The 21,918-nt window shown below is 39.5% G+C and overlaps 1 protein-coding gene and 1 long non-coding RNA gene across 2 annotated transcripts in view; one reads left to right on the forward strand and one right to left on the reverse strand.

Annotated features, from left to right (window-relative positions):
- LOC140533090 (uncharacterized) overlaps positions 1-21,918 on the forward strand; it is a 111,330-nt gene that overhangs the window by 60,108 nt on the left and 29,304 nt on the right. The window contains exon 2 of the long non-coding RNA XR_011976794.1: positions 11,539-12,886. This is a non-coding gene — a long non-coding RNA (uncharacterized lncRNA). The remainder of the gene's footprint in view (positions 1-11,538; positions 12,887-21,918) is intronic.
- CNTNAP2 (contactin associated protein 2) overlaps positions 1,589-21,918 on the reverse strand; it is a 2,725,119-nt gene continuing 2,704,789 nt past the window's right edge. The window contains exons 23-24 of the mRNA XM_072652434.1: positions 9,319-9,393; positions 1,589-7,840 (exon numbers count right to left, since the gene is read on the reverse strand). Coding sequence (XP_072508535.1) covers positions 7,641-7,840; positions 9,319-9,393 — 275 coding nt within the window. The 3' untranslated portion in view covers positions 1,589-7,640. The remainder of the gene's footprint in view (positions 7,841-9,318; positions 9,394-21,918) is intronic.

The following is a 21,918-nucleotide window of genomic DNA, read 5'->3' on the forward strand; positions in this document are numbered from 1 at the left end:
AGGAACTGGAATTTCATTATCAGACATTATGAATATTGGTGATAGACTGTTTTTGGGATACATGACTTTTAATTATTGGTGATGATATGGAAGGCATGACAGTACAGGCATTCCCTGAGTGCCAGAAGACTATAGGGCAAACTAACAGACTACTTTCTCTAGCTTGGACTTGGAAAAATTTAGAAAAAAAATAGAGAACAAGAGGAGAGAACTGCATTTACCATGAAACTTCCGACTGGTTTTCTCTTTTGGGGGAATACAGTGCAGGAATCTTGGAGGGATTCACTGGCAGAGAGACCTTCCCGCTCAGGGATAATTTAGCCCAGAGGCATCCCAGTGACCTTGGCTGAACCTGCTGACTTCTGTTTGCTCAGCAAAAGGCAGATATGTATGCCAATGAGTAACTTGTATTAACCTCCTCCCCCTGTCACCCCCTTTAAGGTTAGCATTCTGAATGGACTTATTTCAGGACCAGTTCCTAAGCACAATGAAGTTTAAATTCCTGGCTCTTTTGCCTGCCAGCACATAAGCTATCGTGTCAGTTTTATAAATGAACAAGATGACAGTTCGAGACAAGCAACGCCTGCCTTCTGTATAGCCTGGTTAGTTGGAGGCTGGGTCAGGAAGAATAATGAGTTGCTCTGACATGAGTAGGTATTAAACTAGTGAACCTTCTTAGATATTCATATAAGAAAAGATTCCTAGAGATTATGTTGACCAAGCCCCTCCTTTTTCTAGATAAAGGAAAACTGAAACCCAGAAACGTTGTTGTCACTTGCTGAAGGTTGGACCGCTAGTAAGAGGCAGACTGGGAACTAGAGCTCAAGTCAGTGAGTTCCTATCCAGTAGGTTCTGTACTACACATTGGTGCTTCCCTCTTGACCTTATCGAATTCTGTTGTCTTTTTAATGAACTTTTTATAGTTCTAGTTTCTTTTAAATGAGAGGCATTACCCCCTGGTGAACTGTGTATATAAAGGGATAAATCCCACTATAGTATGGCTCTGAAGGACTTAACTGAGGCAGACAAGTATGGCTATGGTTCAGAAATTTCATTTATTCTGCACATTCAAAAAATATCTAGAGTTGATTAAAAAGAAAGCACTAGCAAGGTGAGGCTATAAAAATATCTTGGAATGCAGTTAGTTTTCTAGACTGTGTGTCTATTGCAAAATGCCCTCTTCCATACTTTAAATAAAGGCCAAGGGTTTCCATGGACATTACCCAACTCTGCGTAACCACCCATTTTAATAAGCAGAATATATCAAAATCAAATTTAGAAACGCAATTGCCTTTAAAGTACATAAAGTGAGAAAAGATTACCCAAAGATTTCAAAATAGCCAAGAGGGAAGGAGAATTATAGCCATTGCTGGCTCCAAATGAGGTATGAATTTCCCATCTTTTGATGTAACCTTTGGTGAGCAAATAAATCTGTTTGTTTTCCAAGGAGAACTTCCTCTTTAAGTGGTGGCGACCTCAGTGATGTGTACATTGATATCCTTTCGCTGAAAGAGAATGGTTTCCCCAGTCTTGTCCCCCTCCCTCCCTCCCTCCCTACGAGATGGTACAAAACACAAAGAGACAGATCTTAGGATAATTAAAACTATTTTGAATTTTTTATTTATCAATCTGGTTTCTAATAGAATCTTAGTTAAAATGAAAGACATTCACAAAGAATATCAGGCATAATATAACATACATAATGTCCTTCTTTCCTTCTAGTTTACATGCTGTTGTTTTAGAGGGTGCATTTGTGTGCTACTTTAGCTAGGATGGAACCCCGCAATTGCCTGCCTTTTTTTTTCAGAACTAGAATTTAGCTCAGCTTTCCAAAATTGTAACCCCTACTTGTCACCAAGCTCATTACAAAATAATAAAATAAAAAAAAATCTTCCTAACCAAATGGAAATTGGGAATAGTGATGCTTTGAGCTGAAACCTTGGCAGAACAGAGAAAAGAGACCTCTTTGTTTTCCCAGAGCTAGATTCTGGGTAATCTACCGATTAACTGAGATTTTGTCAGTTTTGAGATGTAGATGAGCTGAGTGCATTCGCTTCCAAGGGGAACTTTTACCTAAATGTCAAACTGGAAATATCACATTCTTTGGCAGTCTGTGACAAGGAGGAGTAATGGTTAGCACCCTTTCTTCAGGCATGGTTGGATAAAACGTTTTGAAATTCCACACGGCTTAGATAGCTGTGGCCATGAAAGCAATATACCGAGGATGGTTGGAAATAATGTCAGAGAGGCTCCAGGCTAAGCTAAAATGTTGCATTATTTCATACAGATTCTTCTGAAAGGTTGCATGTCAGAACAGCCAAATATAAAGTGAGGGACCCTGGGATGGAGTAGGGAAGGTAAGCAGTAGCAGTCATAGTGTGGGTTTTCAGTTAAGGGCCTTAATCATCTCACAGAAGATTTAACTTCTCTGGCTCTTATGGGAGAACATCTTGGCACGGTCTCTGCTTTGCCCCTGTGCTCTTTATTAGATTCAATACTGAACAGATGCTCAGCCATGTCCCATCAGTTTTCTCTTGACCTATCACCAGAAAGGGAGGAGGCTACCTCACACTTGGCCTACATCCTGCATTCTGACTAGAAATTTGTAAAAGCCTTGTAGTCAAGATGCAAGGACACCTAACAATTCCCCTGGGAGGTAAGTAAAATCTGCTCTAGCTAAAAAAAAAGGGGAAAGGAGACTTAGCCAAGGTCATACAACATATTGGCAACACAGAAGAAGCTAGGATTCTGGCTCTTTCAGTCTTCCTCTGGCTGGGCCAGATAAAGATGGCATGGAAGCTGCCTTCAATACTGAAAATGATGCGTAAGTGATACTGGCATCCCAGTCTAGTGAAATATATCCTTCTGGTTTGTTTTTCCAGGTTTTTAAGGGTTAAGATGAATGGCCACTTGAGTTCTTGTTGAGTAGTTTGCTTTTATCTGGTACAAACTTTCTGGTTGCTAGAGTACTTGCAATCTACTAACCAAGAATACCAAATTAAATTTCCAGATTATTGCATTCATTTGGGAAATTGCTTTATCACTGAATTAAGGGAAGGACAACCTGAAAAGGTTCCAGTTAGAATCCAAATATTTTGGGGGGCTAACAGGGCTTAACTTGGCCATTTGGATGTAGGCCTGTTAAGAGTAATTTCTGATTTTGGAAAGGGAAGGAGAAAAAAATTGATGGGACAAGGGAATGGAACAGATGAGGCCAAGAAAATTAAGCATAGATTAGCTAGAGCAAGGACCAAATATGGGCCCCATTGAGTGTTTTGTGTACAGACAGTTGATGCTCAACAGATGTTAACTCCTAAGGGTTTACTGTTTCGTTAATGCCTGAATGGTTAGTGTCTCTTCCTGTTGGGTGTGTGTTCCTTCTTCTTATGCTTATGGATAGAATCCCAGCAAAGGATAAGCGTGATGATGATGATTTCAGCCTTTCACTATTAGTGGTAGGACAATTCTAGGCAAGTTTTCCCACAGAGTAAGTCTTTGTTTTCTAAGTGACTTTTTTTCTTTTGAGAAATTGATGTACTAACTTGAAGACATGCAAGGCAACAATAAAAAATTATAATCCCATCAGCACAGGAGGATTTCAGATCAAGAGCTAGAAGAGACCATTAGAGGCTATTTAGCCCAACCTCCTCTTTTTACAGAGGAAGAAATTGAGACCCAAGGAGTTTGAGTGATTTGCTTCAAAGTAAGCCTGGGCAGGATTTGAACTCAGGTCCTCTGCCTCTAATATTCTTTCCATAATACCTTCCTGCTTCCCTTTGTATATATTTCAAAAAGTCTGTAATCTCATCATCAAGCTATCCCCTAGTACAGATGATAGCCCTTCCTGGCCTTTGTAGGTTTCATGAGCTGCTGTGGTGAGAACAACATTCATCACTGTCTGGTCACCCTTCCAGTGATGAGTAACTGTATTTAACTAGATCAGCCATCATAAGAAGCTTCACCAAGTCTGTGGCCTGAGTCTTTCAAGCTTGGTTGAACCTGACAGAGTTTGAACTCAGCTGGCACAGTCTTCAAGAACTCAAGGCTACTTACATGACTGGAGAAAGCATCAGATGAAGGTTTTAAGTGAAGTCCCTTCATGGTTATTTGTACTTAACGAGACACTTAATAAATGTTGAATTCAATATTATTGTGAGTTTCGACTGAGAGTAATAAATCTGTTCCAACTTGTTGATCTACATTGCTTCTGGCTTAAGGGAATGTGATATTTATAGGTATAGCCTTAGAATGGTACTGATTTACATGCACAGACCAAACAAAGCTATTAAAAACCTAGATTCTCAGGTTATACATGATGAACCTTCCTCTCCCATTCCCATGATTAGCCAAAAAGACTACTTTCCTTCATTTTTGAAATCTTTAAATAGCTTCTTTGTTGTCTGCCATGGCACTAGGCAGAATGATTAAAAAAACCCACTTGATTTTGTCAGCTGGAAACTTTCATATTAGTAAGTTTTATATTAGTAAGTTTGTGGGTTATAAAGTGGTAAGGTGAGGTTAGATTCTAGAATTATACCCTGATCTTCAAGGAACCTTAGGATGATGGGGGTTCCATCCTCCTTTCTCCCCAAATCAACACATTGCTAATGGAAAATTATTGACAATGATCTTTAGAAAATATTTGGGAGTTCTCAACTGTACAACCTTGAGAAACTATTTTTTTTTAAAAACCATTCATTTGGCACTTACCTACCCTATTAACTTTCGATGGTTACTTATCTTCTTATGGGTGGGTATGTCTTAGGTCCCCAACTAGATTGTAAGTTTCTCATGTACAAGAATTGTGTTTTGGATACCTTTGTATCTGCCAAACAGTTACTTGATAAATGTAAACTGATGATACAGATAAAGGTGAATTCAACTTTCCTGTTCACTTAAGATTCATGACAATTTCCCAGGGTCAAAATATCAGAAGATATTGCTGGAATTTTCTTTTCTTCCTGCTGATATCAGAAGGAGATACGGAGAGGTCAAGGGAAATGAGAAAATTATTTTGGCATCAATTCTGGTTTTGACCTTTCTATGACCAAATCTTCTAGGACAGAACCCTAAGGAGGCAGAGAATTAGGTGGAAAGGGTGTGATGAATAGAGATAACTAAGGAGATGGTGGAAATATTTTTCACATGGGCCATATTATCTGACATTATCTGTCATCAGCAAAACAATACCTTTAAGATAGGTCAAATTTTAAAATATTTTTAAAATTTGATAGCATTTAAAAATGTGGTTTTCATGATTTAAAGGGTCCCAATGAGAGAGGCCAGAATGGTAGGCAGACATCCTTTTAAAGAGTACTCTGATGAATGTAACTGCTGGGTTCTTTTGATAAGAGTATTGAAAAATAGTCATTTTTGCTGCATTGCACTCATGTGAATAATGCTAAATCTTAGTTGTCAGAATTGATAGGGAAGCAAGTTGCTTAGGGAAGCAACTCGAAGTAAAAATAATATTCCCTTTAAAATATCTTCCTTCATTCAATGTTTTCTCAGATTTACAATCCACATCAACTCTAAGTGGTTATATTCTAATACTTAATCACTTGAAATGCAACATTTAGTATATAGTACATGTATTCTTGTAATGTATATGTTTACCTTAGATAATCATCACTGGATAAAATGAATCCAACCACCCAAGACGTGATGATAATCACCTTAGGATTCATGAGCACCCCAGTATTCTGAAACAGCTGTCATGGAACCATTTCCAAATACATTTCAATATACATTTTTTGAGTAGCATATAAAAGAACAGTGGTATGTTTACTTCTCTACCTCTTTACATCCCCTTTTAGGAAGGACAGCAAAACAGTTAACAGGTTTAATAAAGTGATTCACATTTGATTCACATATCATTAGCAGAGGCTATGTGGGAGAGGGCTATGTAAGAATGATCTTAGATGTTGGGATGTAATTCTGGAAATAACCTCTATGTCAACCTTTGCAAATAAATGACTCTTTGCTTTTTGGAGTCATGGCAAATATCTTAGTCAAAATGTGTAATTATAGTTTGCTATACAACTTCTGTGAAGGGTTAATTTTATTAGGTAGAAGGTAACTAGTTCTAGTCAATTACATCTCTTCTTGTCATCAATTAACTTTCATGCCTCATTCCAAATAATTATCCATTGAGTCTATGGATGGGAACTCCCAGCTACTATGTTTGTGACAAATGCAAGGTTCAATTGTATCTGAGACTGCATAACTCAGGAATTATTTACTGGGCAGTGTCTTTGCTTTGGCCAGAAGATTACTTCAATGACTTTAAAAAGAAGATGGTGCTTTCCAAATGATTCTTATGTATGGAAGTGAGTCAATAAGTGAAGTGAACTTTCATAGACATTATTTAAACCCCAAACACACTCACTACATCTTCCATGTATGTGTTCATACTTCTGAAACAAAGAATTTTTAAGATTTGCTTAAATTCACTTCAATGATTGGCTCACCTTCATAGCAAAAAGGAACCAGGAACTAGTAGGATGAGTATCCAAAGGGCATACCCATTTGGGTAGATGTTCGTTGCAAGGAGAATGAAACTGGAGACTTTGAAAGAGGAAGGGCCTGTTAAGGACAGTGACCTACTCTATGCATTCACTATGCAACATGACAGGATTGCTACTTTTACTACCATCTATAAAAGAAATAGAAGCAAACAAACCACAGCATCTGGCTCTAATTCCCTACTATGATGCTTATGCCTACATACAGAATATGCTAAGGTATCACAGGAAGGGTGGAGGATAAATTCATAAGTGACATCATAGCCAAAGAGAGGAACAGAACAGAGCTAAGACTATGCACTCAGAACAGTATTATTTCTCAGAGCTTAAGGAAAAAATCAAAATAACTTTTCATAGTTCAGAATACTCCCCTCCCCCCAATAGTGGTAACAATGATGACGTGGTTTTACATCACTGCTAAGTATTGTACAGTCTTGTCCTTCAATAGCCTGTGTCACATGAGAGCCCTCAAAGTGTGGGCACAGGTCAGTGGCCCTGTGGACATTGGCAAAAAGTGAGTTGTTTCCCTATGCCCCTTTCTTCTTCTCCCATCTCCCAATTTACAAGACGCCAAATGAAATGTGATGTAAACAAGCTCTAGATACAACAATAACCCATTAAGAATTGACTGTATATGAAAAAAAGAATCATTGGAGGCCATATGTATATATTTGTCAGCTGTTCTCAAGACAGAAATATCCAAATTCTAAGGGCTCCTAAAAATGTAGAGAATGGGCCCTGTTGCCATGGGTATTTAGAACATCTCTAAACACACACACACAAGACAGGTATTATTGACAGATTTTACCCAATGTGGAAACTCTAAAAGCATTTTCTTCTCATTGTTTTGTTTGGATACAGAAGGAGAGACAGATCTGTGAATGAATATTAAAAAGTTCTCATTTTTAAACACCATTTTGTTTTCCAGTCCCAAGGATTTTGTCTGTCCCTTGCTTCCGCTAGTTGTGCTGATCTTTTAAAGATGTGCTCAGGAGTCCGAAGCAGAGTGCTTTCCCCCTTCTTTGAGGTCCCCCTTGTGCCCTCTTCCCTGCTTACCCCTGCTTTCCTTCCCTCTGCCCTCCCCCCCGCCCCATTGCCAAGCCCTGACTCTCTCCCTCAGATAAGCCACTCCTTTTTGCTCTCATCAATGGTCTCCGTGAAGTTTGGGTCATGGTTCATGATGGCGGCATCGGCACTCTCAGCAGACTCTGCTCCCTTGGCTTCATTGGTGTGATAGGTGCCCTTGTGACGGAACATGTAGCGAATGAGGAACACTAAGGTGCAGAGGATGGTGAAGATCACCACAGCGATGACGCCTGTTGGAAAGCGGAGTGGTGTCAAAGGTTACGTAAACCACAAACATTCTCTACTACCCCTGGTCCATCCATCTTCTCTGTCCCAATTCCTCCCCCACTCCACTTCAAAAAAGAAAAAAAAAACAATTGTTATAGGATCATAGATTTAGAGCCAAAGAGAATCTTAGAGGCCATAGAATCCAACCTCCTCACATTTAGAAAAAAAAATAAACTACCAAAACAACGGAGGCCTAGAGAGATGAAGTCACTTGCTCATGGTTATACAGGTAATAAGAAGCAGACTTAAGATTTGACCCAGACTCCCAATTTACTACTCTTTCTCCTACACACCTTGCCTTCTAGTCTTTATTGAATTTTATCTTGTGCAAAGACAGCTATAGGCGACATTATTTGATATGGCTGAAACATCGCCCATAAAAGATGTCTCTATCATGTTTTCATATAAATTTCTTGCAGAGTTTCTCCCTCTTAATTAGGAAAATAAAAAAATGCTGACAATACAAAAGTTAATTGGTTAAAGACCAGGGTAATAACCTTGACTCAGTCACAGGTTCTCAGAGAACAGAATAATCTTTATAGGAAATGTTTAGGAGAGAGTTATTCCTAGTGGTATGATAAGATAATAATGGCTTGGATTAGGCAAATGCCTTATGAATATTGTTTCATTTTATCCTCACAATAATTCTCATAGGTAGCTCCTATTTATTATGCTCATTTTAGAAATGAGGAAACTGAGTCAGACAGAGGTTCAGTGACTTGCCCATGTCACACAGCTAGTAAGTGTCTGAGGCCAAATTTGAACTCAGGGCTTCTTGACTCTAAGCTCAGTGGTCTATCCACTGTACCACCTAACTACCTTGATACAAGGCAATTAAATGACTTTATAAGTCATCCTTAATCTATATGCGACTGTTTCTTTAGATTCTTTGGGACAGCTGATTAACTGAAATGGAGGAAAACTTGGTTTTCTGGGACTGAAGGATGAGAGGGGCCTGACAGCAAGTAATTGTATGTTGGAACCTGATTCAAGAGAATTAAACTGATTTGCAAGTCAAAGGTGGAAAGTAACTATTTTAGGGCTGGTTTATTTTAAACTTCTGGGTGAGTGCTGTTAAACCACATATTTAAAAGTTGTACACTTTTTTATTGCAATAACTCTTCTAATACATATGATTTCCCCACTTTTCATTGTGTGCTACCTACATGCTACTGTTAATGTTTTCTCCTCATCTGTACACACTATATTAAACCAGTGAAAAGTATTACTTATGTTGAGAATTGGTTGACTGAATGTAGTAGATTGGTTTGAGTGGATTGTCCAAAGCTTAGAAGGAGATCACAGAGCTGGAAAGAGTTAGAATTGGGATTCAGATGCAAGTCTTCCTGACTCCAAGTGAAACATCATATTCACTATCCTATTTTGTTTCTCTAATTGTTAAGGAGACAGTTTGTGAGATTGTCCAACATGTTATACCTACCTCCAATAATTGCCGAATTTCTGTTAACTCCATCTCTTATAGCTTGTCCTGCATTGTATGGAAAGTCAGCACTGGCTGTAAAAGGAAAAAAAAGAAAGATAAATTCAAGTTTAAGCATAAACTGGGAAGAAAAATCTGTCAAACAGTCGTATAATTAACACAAGTGATTTGTGACACAGATTTCTTTGTGCAACTAGTCACAGTCTTCCTCTCCAATCTTACCTTCTACTACTAGGGGCAGCTAGGTGGTGCAGTGGATAGAGCACCAGTGCAGGAGCCAGGACGACCTGAGTTCAAATCTCACCTCAAACACTTGACACTCACTAACTGTGTGACCTTGGGCAAGTCACTTAACCCCAATTGCCTCATCCTGGGTCATCTCCAGTCATCCTGATGAATATCTGGTCACTGGATTCAGATGGCTCTGGAGGAGAAGTGAGGCTGGTGACCTGCACAGCCCTCCCTCACCCAAAAACAAAGTCAAGTGCAAGTCATCTCATCATTTCTCTGATGGCATGGTCTTTTTTTGGCAACGAAGGATGAAAACACACACCTTCTATTACTTGCCCACAAGACACTGTGCACAGGACCACCCAGTGCGGTGTACCTGCATCAAAGAAGGCACTGTGCTCTATGAGCAAAGCAGAATTGCATTAGCTCAAAAGAAATGTGAGATGTGCAACTTTAGGGACATTGCTCCAAATGTTCATATGGGCTATTTGTGTCCAACCTGTGGTAGAGCCTTCTGAGTTCATGATGCTTTGACCAGCCACAGTTAAGGCACACTATACCTTGACCCTAACATCATGATACCAGTTTGGTTCTCTTTGAGAAAGAAGGACAACAACCAACCAACATGATACCTATGTTCCAGGCATAGTTATAGTTCCTACCATTCTTAAACTGTACCCCAGTCATTCTCAGCCCTGTACTTTTTGCTCAGGCTGCTCCCCTGAGCCCTTCATACTCTCTCTGCCTTTTTTATTTTACTCTGGTAATTCAAAACATCCACTTTCTATGTAGTCAAGTTCAATTTTCACAGTCTTAAGTCATTCTATTGCAAATTCACCTAGTCCAATATCTATGCCATTGTTGGAATGGAATCTTCCAGTGACTATTTCCAATAACAAATAATACAAACTTCTTAGTCTAACAACTAAGGCCTTCCAAAATCTTACTCTCACCTACCTTTCTAGACTTCCTTCACATTATCCCCCTTTACACGATTCATGTTCTAGCCTCTATCCTATCTCTGGGTGTATGCTGTCCCTCAGGCCTGAAAAGGACTACCCCCAAAAGCCTTATCTTCCTTCAAGGTTTAGCTAAGGTGCCATTGCCAATGAAGACATTCCCTCCGCCATATAGCACTTGGTCAGTATCTCTTCCTTTGCCTCAGTAAGCTTTGCATTAACACTTCCCTGTGCACTTGTCTCTTTCCTTTTCCTCTCCCCTTTATGTTGTAATCTCCTTCAAGGTAAAGACAGTTTTTCTTATCTTTTATCATAGGTATGTAGAGTCTTGCACTAGGTGCTTAATATACTTTTTTGGGGTGATGGTATCATATTGGAGTAGTTCTTATTGGAAGCAAGTTCTTTATATTGACCTCTCCAGTCTCTCTGCAACTCCTATAGGTTAAATTGTGAGCTCCTTGAGAGCAGGGACTGTTTTTTGTCTCTTTTTGTATCTCTGTCACTTAGCACAGTTACTAGCTAGCACATAGTAGGGACTTGATAAATACTTATTGGCTAACTGACTATAGACTTGCTCTCCAGAATAACCTAAAACATATCTAGTCACTCCTCTACAACACATTTCTAATATTTACATGCAACCATCATATCCTCCAAAATTCATAGGCTTTTAAAATAGAAGAGATGATTGAGCATCTAATCTAGCCTTCTTATCTTTATAGATGAGGAAGATGAGACCCTGAGAGGTACAGAGGATGGTCAAAGTCATAGAGTTAGTAAATTGAACCTGGAGATTTCAAATACATCATACTTTGCACTGTCCACATTGCAGTCTCTTCACCAGGCTAAACAGTAATTTCCTTAACCATTCATCAGATTACTTGGCTCCCTGTATTGGCTGCCTTCTTCTCAATGCTCTCCAATGTTTTTTTAAAGTGGCATTTAGTATTGGACATGTTACTTCAGATTTTGTCTAATAAATGGTAATCATTTAGCTTTAAAAAAGTCTTTTTAACTTCTCTTTTTCCAGGCTGACCCCTACATCATCACTGAAAAGAGCAATCCTTGTGGAGAAATGCCTGCTATCTCCACCACCACCAACATCAACGGCTGGCCAACTGCCACAGAAGTGCAGATATGCATGAGAATCTAAGCAATAGCTAGGCCACCCCAAACCATCAGCCCTGCTTCCATCCTGACCCTCGCAGCCATCATCCAGGGGAGTAATGCTTGTGGAGAAGGTGACCTCCATCCTTGTTACCATCAACTGCCAACCAACTGTCACCAATAGGTCAGGCAAGCCAGCCAGGCTGGAGTATCAAAAGTGTCCTGAGGGACTGAGGACAGAGAGAAAACAGAGAAAACAGAAGAAATGTAGCAAGTAGAACTGGTGGAATTTAACCCAGTTCAAGTAAGAAAACACTATGACAACAGAGAAGCTTATGAGGAGAATATGCATCATCCCAGAGGGAGTGTCTACTGTCAATCTCTTAATGGGGGCCAGTAAAGACTCATTGTAATAATGGATTTTCTGTGCACTAGTGAAGGAAGGACTATAACCGTCTCAGCACACTTACCACTAGTTATTGTTTCTGTTGTAATGCTTAGCGACAGTTGTGTTCAGAAAAGTTAAGAAAAAAATCAATAATATAAAATGCTGACTTTGCAATTTGTAAGCAGTGTGTAAAAATAGTTGAATGTTTTTAATTATTTCCTTAAGGTAAAGAAATCCCCAAGCATTTTTCCCAGGCCTAGAACTTTTCTGTTTCAACGTGTATAGGCAGTGGCTTACACCGGAGTTTGATTTTTACTGGACTAAATGTACATGAGAAATCATAATGTTTACAAATAAAAATACTCTACTGAAAAGAAGAGGCCAGACAGGTCAAACTGTTGCTACTACCTTGACTCTTACTTTTTCTTAGATACATGTGGAAAGCTAGGACCATAAACTCAAGAATTATGGAAATAATATTACTCATTCCACCCCACTCACTCTTACTGTTTGTAGACTGATCCCTAGAGACCAACACAGAGGTGCAGGGTAATCCTCGAAGAGAAGGGGCTCCATATCCCTACTACCATAGATCACTGGACCAGGTGCTAACACTGGACAGTAAGTCCAAGCACCCCAGGTTGGTAGTGCCACCCCCCACCCAGAGCACTAGCCCTACTTCCAGCCCATATCTTGCCGCCATCTTCTGGAAAAGCAATCCTTGTGGAAATGTAACCAGGCAACTGCCTCTGCAGATGGTAGCTATAGCTACGGAAGACAAGGAAAGAACATTCTCACCCTTGAAGTCCTTGAGAACTGTTAAGCAGTTCAATAACACAGATGGAGACAGTTTTCATCAGTGATCACTACTCTGAGGATATTGGTCAGTATTATTTACTTTGCTTTGTACCCTAAGGTCCATGGAACCTTTCCATTTAATTTGCAGTTAAAACCTCCTATATCCACATATTGAATGCCTAATTAATGTTCATTCATTCATTCATTCATTCATTCATTCATTCATTCATTCATTCATTCTGCTTTCTGACTGCAGGTCACGATGATAAATGAAGGATAAAAATAAACCTTGTATAATTAGTTATCAAGTTTCCAATAAACCAACAAGCATTTATCAAGTACCTAATGTATACCAGACACTGTGTTACACACAGGGGACAAAAACTCAAAAGTAAAATAGTCCTTGCCCTCTAGGAGGTTTCAGAAAGGCAAACATGTCTCTATATAAGTATCTATGAAATTTATACCAAATACATACAAGATGACATTTTTTGGAGACTGGAAAGGCATTAGTAGCTGGGGAATCAAGAAAGGCTTTATGTAGAAAATAGCCCTTGAGCTGAAACACAAATAAAACTGGCTTCTTCCCTTTTCTTACAGAAGACAGTCCATTTCCTACCTGTGCACCTTGGCACTGGCTATCCCCAATATTTGTGCTCCTTCCTGTGTATAAGGAAAGACCAGAGCCCCATCATTAGACTGCTGTGAACTATGGAACCCATGATCTAGGTATTAGAACTTACATTGGTTGAGATCAGTAGTGACCCAGCCTAGAGGAAGAGGCCCAGAAGTGCTTTGGTGCCCAATTTCTGGTAGCCATGTTTCCACCAATTTGAAATGAACAGATAGCATACTGTACTCTAAAATTTCACCTCAATACATTTGGCTTCAGATAATATTTGTAAATTAGTTGTTTCCCATTTTTGATATGTACACCATATTATGACAAAAGGCAACATATGAGAGAGCATTTGCTCTTAAATGGCCCAGAAGACCATCTAGACTTCTAAATAACAATTTTCCAGTGCCAGTGAGAAATAGAGAGAACAATATTTTTTTCCTTAAAAATGTATCCCATAATGAATAGTGACATTTCTCTTAAATGACTATTAATTTAGTAATGTTAGATGTTCATTTTATTTCACTTCAGTTGCTTTAGGGAATTCATCTTTTAATTTTCTGAGACACAGTCTGCTCTTCCATTGGTTTTGCATTCCCTGTTGGAGTGTCCAAACATCTTGGTTATAAGAACCGTTTAATCCCATACCCTTCCTACATAATACTAGAAGCACTGTTTTCTACTACTTAGTGCCTAGACCCCCTAATTATCATGATTTTCATTTTTATAACCTTCTTTATGTTTGTGTTATTTTTCCTAGGGAAAAAAAATAGAAGTTTCTTGGAATTGGGTTTATTTTTGTCTGAGTATTCCCAGGGCTTAGCAAAGTTACTGGCACATGCGTCATAGCACATTATAGATGGAAATCAGAGGCTGTTTGGTCCAATACCATTTTACAAATAGGGAAAATGAGGTTTAGGGAAGTGAAGTTACTTGCCCAAGTTCACAGATGCAGTAAGTAGCAGAGGAAGAATTTGAACTGAGGTCCTCAGACTCCAAAAACAGTGCTCTATGTCAAGTTGTTCTAGTAGGAGCTTAATAAGTATTTACTGATCAGTGCTATGTAATATTCCCTTGTAATATGTAATATTACAATGTAATATTCCCTTGAATATGTCTTGCAGTTTTCCATTTCTGTACTTTTGCTCATATCTGGAATGACCTCTCCTCTCTCCACATCACCCAATCAAATCCCAACATCCTTCAAGGCCTCTTACTCTTTGTGACATCTTCCTTTCTCCAGTTGGAAATGATCCCTCCCAACTTTGACATCTTATACCAGGCACTGCCACCATTCTTACATGATCATGATACTCAACATCTATTACCTGGTAATATTATCCTTTCACATGCCTGTGCCTTATTTCCCCAGACAGACTGTGTGCTCCTTGGAGGAAGAGAATATATTCTCTTTCTGTTCTGTCTTCCATAGCCTCTTGCCTGTTGATTTAGTATCAGTAAATCTTTTAGAAGGCTTGAGGAATATGTGCAGTATCAAAGTTTACCATTTTGGTACAACTTCTGAAACTAGAATTTTTTTCCCCAAAAAATAAAATCATAGGAATCATAGAATGTTAAAGCTGGGAAGCACCCCAGAAGTCAGAGCCCAACCCTAATTTGGCAGAAGAAGAGACAGAGACCAGATGAGATTAAGGGCCTTGCCTAAGATCACACAGCTAGGGTTGCAGGGACAGGATTGGAAACTTGGGACTCATGGCCTCTGTTCCAGTGAGATTTTTTCACTGTAATGCTGTTGCTTATGAAATGAACCACGTGAATATAGAGGACACATTGACATTTTCTCAGCTGCTTGGTCACTTGTCAGAAGATGGGAATCAAGGATGAATTTCCTCTTTTAAAAGATTAGCTCTTAGCCTTTCATCTTTATCTATCACTTACCTCTTCTTAAAATGTGTGTGGATTCTTATTCCCTTTTACTCAATGTAGAGTAAACTGACAGAGGAAACAGATGTTGTTATGAGAGAGAGATTTCAAACGATTCCACTTTAGCAGTACGTTCTCGCTTACTGACAACATTTGTAGAACTGGCAGAATCTCTGAGTTGGAAAGGACCTTCGAGATCGTATAGTCAAAACCCACTCATGTGGGGGTGGGAAACTGAGGTCCATGGAGAGGGAGTGACTTGTTCTTTGTTCCATAGCTAGTAAGTGGTGGAGGCAGATCTTGAATCCAATTTTCATGAACCCAGAAGTAGAGGTTGGGGAATTAGGGAGAGGGTACAGGTTGTCCCCCTTTTCCTCTACGACTGACTATACTGTGCTTGGACTGCTTCTCCTGTGGCCCACCTCTGTTCCCCCCTAACCCTCCAGAGGTCCAGATCGGATTTTCTGGAAGACGGTCTTCTCTACCTTAAAAAGAATTTGTCCTTGGTGCCTGAATTTTTAGTTACTGCTGTACCTAAGTCATTGAATTCACAGATCTATATATAGATGTGTAGACTTATGTTTATATGTTCTCTTTTGTGTGTTCCTTGGCCTTTTTTTCACATGTGCTTGCCCTAGCTCTTTCATTAAGCTGTAAACCTCTAGAGGACAGAAGTCTCTATGTGGAGTCTTTCTTAGTTCTTTTCTAAGAGTAGGGACCTAATCAATATTACTGGCTGATTGCCACTGGCCAGGTCATGGTCTGTTCCTCTATGAGTCTGCATACAAAGAGCCCAAGCAAAGCCTGGGAGACCAAACATGTACTAAAAACCAGTTCTTTTATTCTGTTTTCCATGGAAAGCCTGTGAGGAGATTTTTGACCCTCTGGAGGCTAATATAATCCAGAAAAATACCTTGCTCTTGTTAAGAATGTTAAAAAAACAAAGAAGACCTTCTGTGAAAGTTTTCAAAGATGAAATAGCCCATCAAACCACCAACAGTGGTGAATTAAACAGGAAGAATAAAAGTTTCTTTCATCTATTGCTGAGTGCAGAAAAGCAAATCAGTGTGAACTACAAATTGTTCACACAAGCTCTTTGGGGAATAATTTAGAATGAGCTCAATCAGATTACCAACAATCAATGAACCAATTGCCTTTGCTCTCTGAGTGGATCATCCAGTCAGGATGGTGGCACCTGAAGTTCCCTTGGTTTGGCACAGAATAGGGAGGGGAATGTAGACAAGGCTGATTTTTGGAAGTTCAGTGAATAATTCATTTTCCATAACGAAAGGTGGGACAGCTAGGTGGTACAGTGGATAGAGTGTCAGTGCAGGAGTCAGGAGGACCTGAGTTCAAATCTCACCTCAAACACTTGACACTCACTAACTGTGTGACCTTGGGCAAGTCACTTAACCCCAATTGCCTCATCCTGGGTCATCTCCAGTCATCCTGATGAATATCTGGTCACTGGATTCAGATGGCTCTGGAGGAAAAGTGAGGCTGGTGACCTGCACAGCCCTCCCTCACTCAAAACAAAGTCAAATACAAGTCATGTCATTATTTCCCTGATGGCATGGTCTTCTTCAGCCATGAAGGACGAACATACAACAAAAGGTAAGTTCTACTTGGTGAAAGTAAGATATCACTTTTGACTAAGTTCAGCTCTTGGGAGACCAGAACACACAGAGTATCTCAATAATAATCACTATAATGGACTTGTATTAGCAATAGAAGTATTTATTCAGTAGAGATGACTGAGTAAATTATGCTGACCTAGAAGTAGGTGACTCACCAAATGCTTGGGCAATCATGAATGGTGCTAGTTATGCTGAATAAATTTTCTTCTTTTTGTGATGAAAATTTCATTTCTCATTGGAGAATGGGAAAAATCACAGGACAATGTTTTAAGGACAAGTGTGAATCAAGCAGGTACATATTGTTGGAGGCATCTTATACAGTACAGTTTTATCAGAGCTTAAAACTGCACCAAGACTTTTGGGACACCCTGTACTAATGAATCTGTGAACAGACTGGCTTGAATTCCTTTGTTTCCTTTTGCCTTATTTTGATTATAAAAAGGACAAATGAAAACAATTTCTAACTGAAGGAGAGGCAATGGATATTCAGTGTGTCCATGTGTTGAGACACTTTCCTTATTTGTTGTATAAATCTTAAAAATGTATAAAATTCCTGTTTTTAACTTGCTCCATAAAGCAAGCAAAAACAAAGCAGACATCAAGAAAATATGAGAAAACAAAGACTATTTAATATTTCAACAGTGTAAAATGCCACAAGAATATCAGCTGTAGATTGTGGTGGGTCAGCTCAGATAGGATATTGTACCTATCTCCCTTGAGAAGGTTTTTCTGCATAAACTGTTCTATGTTTAGCATCTGATGCAGGAAGATGAAGATCTTTAAAAAAAAAAAAACCCTGCTTATCTTAGTTATCATTTCATGTTAGGATCATAAGACTTTAGGGATCATTATGAGATCAACTAGACCAAGGATGGGGATCCTGTGGCTTTGAGACTACATGTGGCCTCCTAGGTCCTTGGGTGCAGCCTTTTGACTGAGTCCAAGTTTTACAGAACAAATCCTTTTTTATTTGTTCTGTGAAGTTTGGATTCAGTCAAAGGGCCACACTTGAGGACCTAGAAGGCCACATGTGGTCTTGATGCTACAGATTCCCCATGATTTGTTCTGTGCTCTCAAATTTAATAGGTTTGGGGTTAGATAGAATGAGAGTAAGGGTAAATTGCCCTTTCCATACTTAATCTTTCACACTGTTGTGTTCCTCTTCGTTTCTGGAAGGAGCTAGCCAGTCATCCAGAGTTGGAGGGTAAATGGAGAATAGATCTAGTTACATGAACTTAAGGATGGGGATAGGGAAAGTATGCATGAGGGTTAAGTCAATAAGTCAAAAGGATTTATTAAGCACTTACTATGTGCCAGGCACTATGCTAAGCTCTGGGGCTACAAATCCAAGTGAAAAGATAGGCAGATACTATACTCAAGGAGTTTACATTCTAATGTAGAAAGATAACACAGAAAAAGGAACTGATGAGGTGGTGGGAGGAAGGTGGCCACAGTGGACCAAGCACTGGGTTTAGAAGCAGGAAGTCTCATCTTCCTGAGTTCAAATCTGGCCTTAGACATTCACTGGCTGTGTGACCCTGGGCAAGTCATTCAAACCTGCTTGCCTCAGTTTCCTCATCTGTAAAATGAGCTAGAGAAAGAAATGGCAAACCACTCTAGTATCTCTGCCAAGAAAAACCCAAATGGGGTCATGGATAAAGGATAGCTGGTCTAGGCCCTTCACCAGTGTGGAAGTACCAGTAAGAAATTACCAATGGGAGAAGGGAACTTGCTATGTTACCAAACAAGATTTTTGTCTTAGTGAACTAGCTATTTGGTCTTGACAGAGTGTTAGAGGAAAAGGAAATGACAGAAATAAGGTCAAACCTAAACATATAACTACCTGATCTCCATGTGGAATAATGTAACTTGGAGAATTTTAACGAAGGTTGAGAGGGCATTGTCCCTTCTCCACCTAACCACATGGCAGCTGCTGCTATGTGGTGATTAGATGAACCAGTCCTAGCTAGTCAAGCTTTTGCTTGGGTTCCTGGATCATCTTTTCTACTTTGTGTGTCCTTTCCAGATTGTTACTGAACTTCATTCTCAAGGTAGACATGTTTGGCCTTGGAGATGATCTTTTGAATTCAAAATGTTTGGAGGTCCTAGATCCACTGCGCAGAGCTGATGGGCAGGGTAGGGAGTTTCTTCATAGGAGAAAATGACCAGTCAGAAGGATTAACCAAGCCTTGGTTTGGATAAGCAAAAGATATCCACCAGGAGTTGTTTGGATAGTACATAGTTGAGATGAAATGTGGGATTTCATTTCACTAATCCATAAACTGCTTCATGGTTATGATGCAACCTCTTAGAATCTTAGAGCAATGATATTAAAAATTGCTCATTAATATAGGAAATGTCTTCATATTTCTATAATTAATTTATTAATGTGTAGAAGTCACTGATATATGTTGTGAGTTTTTTGTGTTCTTTAGCATTTCTTTTGTATGCGGGAAATAAATATCCATCCCATACATGATTTATAGTGTAGAATGAATATCTTTCTATTCTCCACTTTGGGGAGACTTTTGATGGAGCCCATACCAAAAAGCCTTAAGCAATTTTTCCGTGGGCTGAGGTGGGAGATGAAATGAACCAGAGTTTGAGAAGAGGGAATCTAGGTCCACTCTCACTTGAGGTAGGCCAAACATGTGGGTCCAGACCCCAGACTCCAGATGAGTCTCAATAGAAAGGACATGGTTACAGAACACTTATTCCCTGAAATTAGCAGTGGTTATTAATTGCAAGACAGCTCTGTGAGTTGCTTGGTTTATTCCATTCTATTCTCAGAGTTATATTTTATTTACTCTTTTGGTTAAATTGTTTGACTTCTCACAACTACCACTCAGAGAAAGATACACATTTGTTCTGTAGCTATGTTGACATTCTTATTTTTGATCTCTCTGAGTAAGTGCAAATAAGTATTTTCGTCAATATTGACTGACAAAACAGACAAACAACAAAAACAGATAATAAGACCAAGACATAGGACCACAGCAGTGTACAGTAGGAGACACATCCATGCCATCTTATTTCTATGTTGGGGAAATTACTTGTTTTTTCCTGTTTGGTCAGTAACTGGTTTTAAAATCTACAAGGAAGGATATTGGGCGGAAAAGTTAGATATTTATAAATGAGAATGTGCTGGTAGATGTTTAACAACCAGCTCTTCCTCCCCATAGTATGACATTTTAAAATTTAATCTGCATGATTACCATTTTCTCTATCATTTTTATAAGTCTAGACAGTCAACAAAGCAATAAGTCAAGTCCTGATTTATAGTGTTGGCTGATTTCTGATATGTAAATGCTCACATTGAGAATTGAACAATTGTGAACCAGTAGGAGCTAGCTCTAGCATAACCCTGCTTATAGATTGTAAATTATTAGAGGTAGAAAGGACCTGAGCTTAATCCCCTAATTTTATACATGAAAAAATGAAGACTCAGAGAACTTAAATAACCTGTCCAAACTCACATTATTTTTGGCAGAACTGAGACTAGAAATCAGATCTCCTAATGCTCGGGCATTGTTATATCGTCAAATTCTGAGGATAGGGACCATTATTTTGCCTTACTTGCTATCCCCAATGCTTAGCCCAGTCCCTTGAACACAGTAAGTGCTTAGTAAAGGATTGTTGACTGACTGTAGGCCAGGGCACATTCCACTTGTTTCACTCCTGTAATTGAGAATTGTCAAGGAGTCTAAAGTAGAAGTTTGCTAAGGGAAGAGTTAAGAAACAGACTTACTGTGTTTTCCCCGATTCCTAAAGTCTGAACCTTCTTTGCTAAAATTTTCAGTCATCCTCTCTACCTTCTTGGACACTGTACTTAGAACAGAATTTTGATCTCATGAACGTGGATGTTCCCGCTTTGTAGGTCACAACTCGCCCAGGCCTGTTTCTCTTCAAGAAAGCACTTACTATGTATGAGGTACTGTGCTAAGTGCTGGGGGAGGGAAGTCTGGCAGCGCCAGGCCTCAGGGAGCTTCTATTCTAATAAGGGAAGGAAACTGAGAAGGGGAGGTGAGAGGATGAAGGTAGTGGGTTCAAAGGCACGGGAGAGAAGTTTAGGAGGCCAACATCACTGACTCAGGGACCTATCTTATCCTTATCTTGCTCGTGTCCTCTCACAAGTTTGCCAATGGGCTTACTCAGCGAGCTGGGAGTTCTGCTCACTTTTTCAAATATCACTCAATCTACAGAAGCACATTTTAAGCTCCTACTGTATGCGCCAGGTTTTGGTACTATACCTTCAAAACATGACCTGATCCCTACTTGCCAGGATCTTGCATTCCAATGCCGAAGACAACAAGTACATATAAAATACATAGAGCATAAGTATCAAGTGAATCTATGCTGATAAAACAGTTAAATACAAGGTGGTTTTGAAGGGAAGGAACCAGTATTTGGGGTGACTGGCAAAGAAAGGTTTCATGTAGAAAATGATGCTTGAACTATTAAAAGAAGAGAGGGCCCTCAGGAGGGAAAGGCAAGAAGAGCGTGCCTTCTGGGCACGTGGGCAGCCAATGCAAAGGCATGGAGATGAGAGTTTGGAGTGTTATGCATAAGGCACATAGAGAAGGCCAGTTTGGCTGGATTGCAGAGTACAGGAGGGGGAGGAAAGTTCAATGGGCTTGAAAAGAGAGGATGAGGTCAGGTTGTGAAGGGCTTTACTGGGTGACACAAGTGGAGCTTAGGAGCGGTGTATCTGTTATCTCTTCTTCTTGCCACTGACCCATCTTCTCTTTCAAAGGGTGGTAGAACAAGAGCTACAAAGGGGACACTTCCTGGTTTACATCCTTTGGTCCAGTTCTTTGGAATTTCTTGTGGCCTGTGTGCCCCTGCCACGTACCTCCCTGTTGCCTGTTAAGTCATACCCTGAATTATCTGGAGACTCTAGTGCTCCATGACTCACAGACACATGGTACCATGAGAAGAAGTACAGTATTAAAATTATAGACCTTTGTTTCTGGGACA

The sequence above is a fragment of the Notamacropus eugenii genome, chromosome 3 (assembly GCF_028372415.1).
Source record: "Notamacropus eugenii isolate mMacEug1 chromosome 3, mMacEug1.pri_v2, whole genome shotgun sequence".
NCBI classification, from domain to species: Eukaryota; Metazoa; Chordata; class Mammalia; order Diprotodontia; family Macropodidae; genus Notamacropus; species Notamacropus eugenii.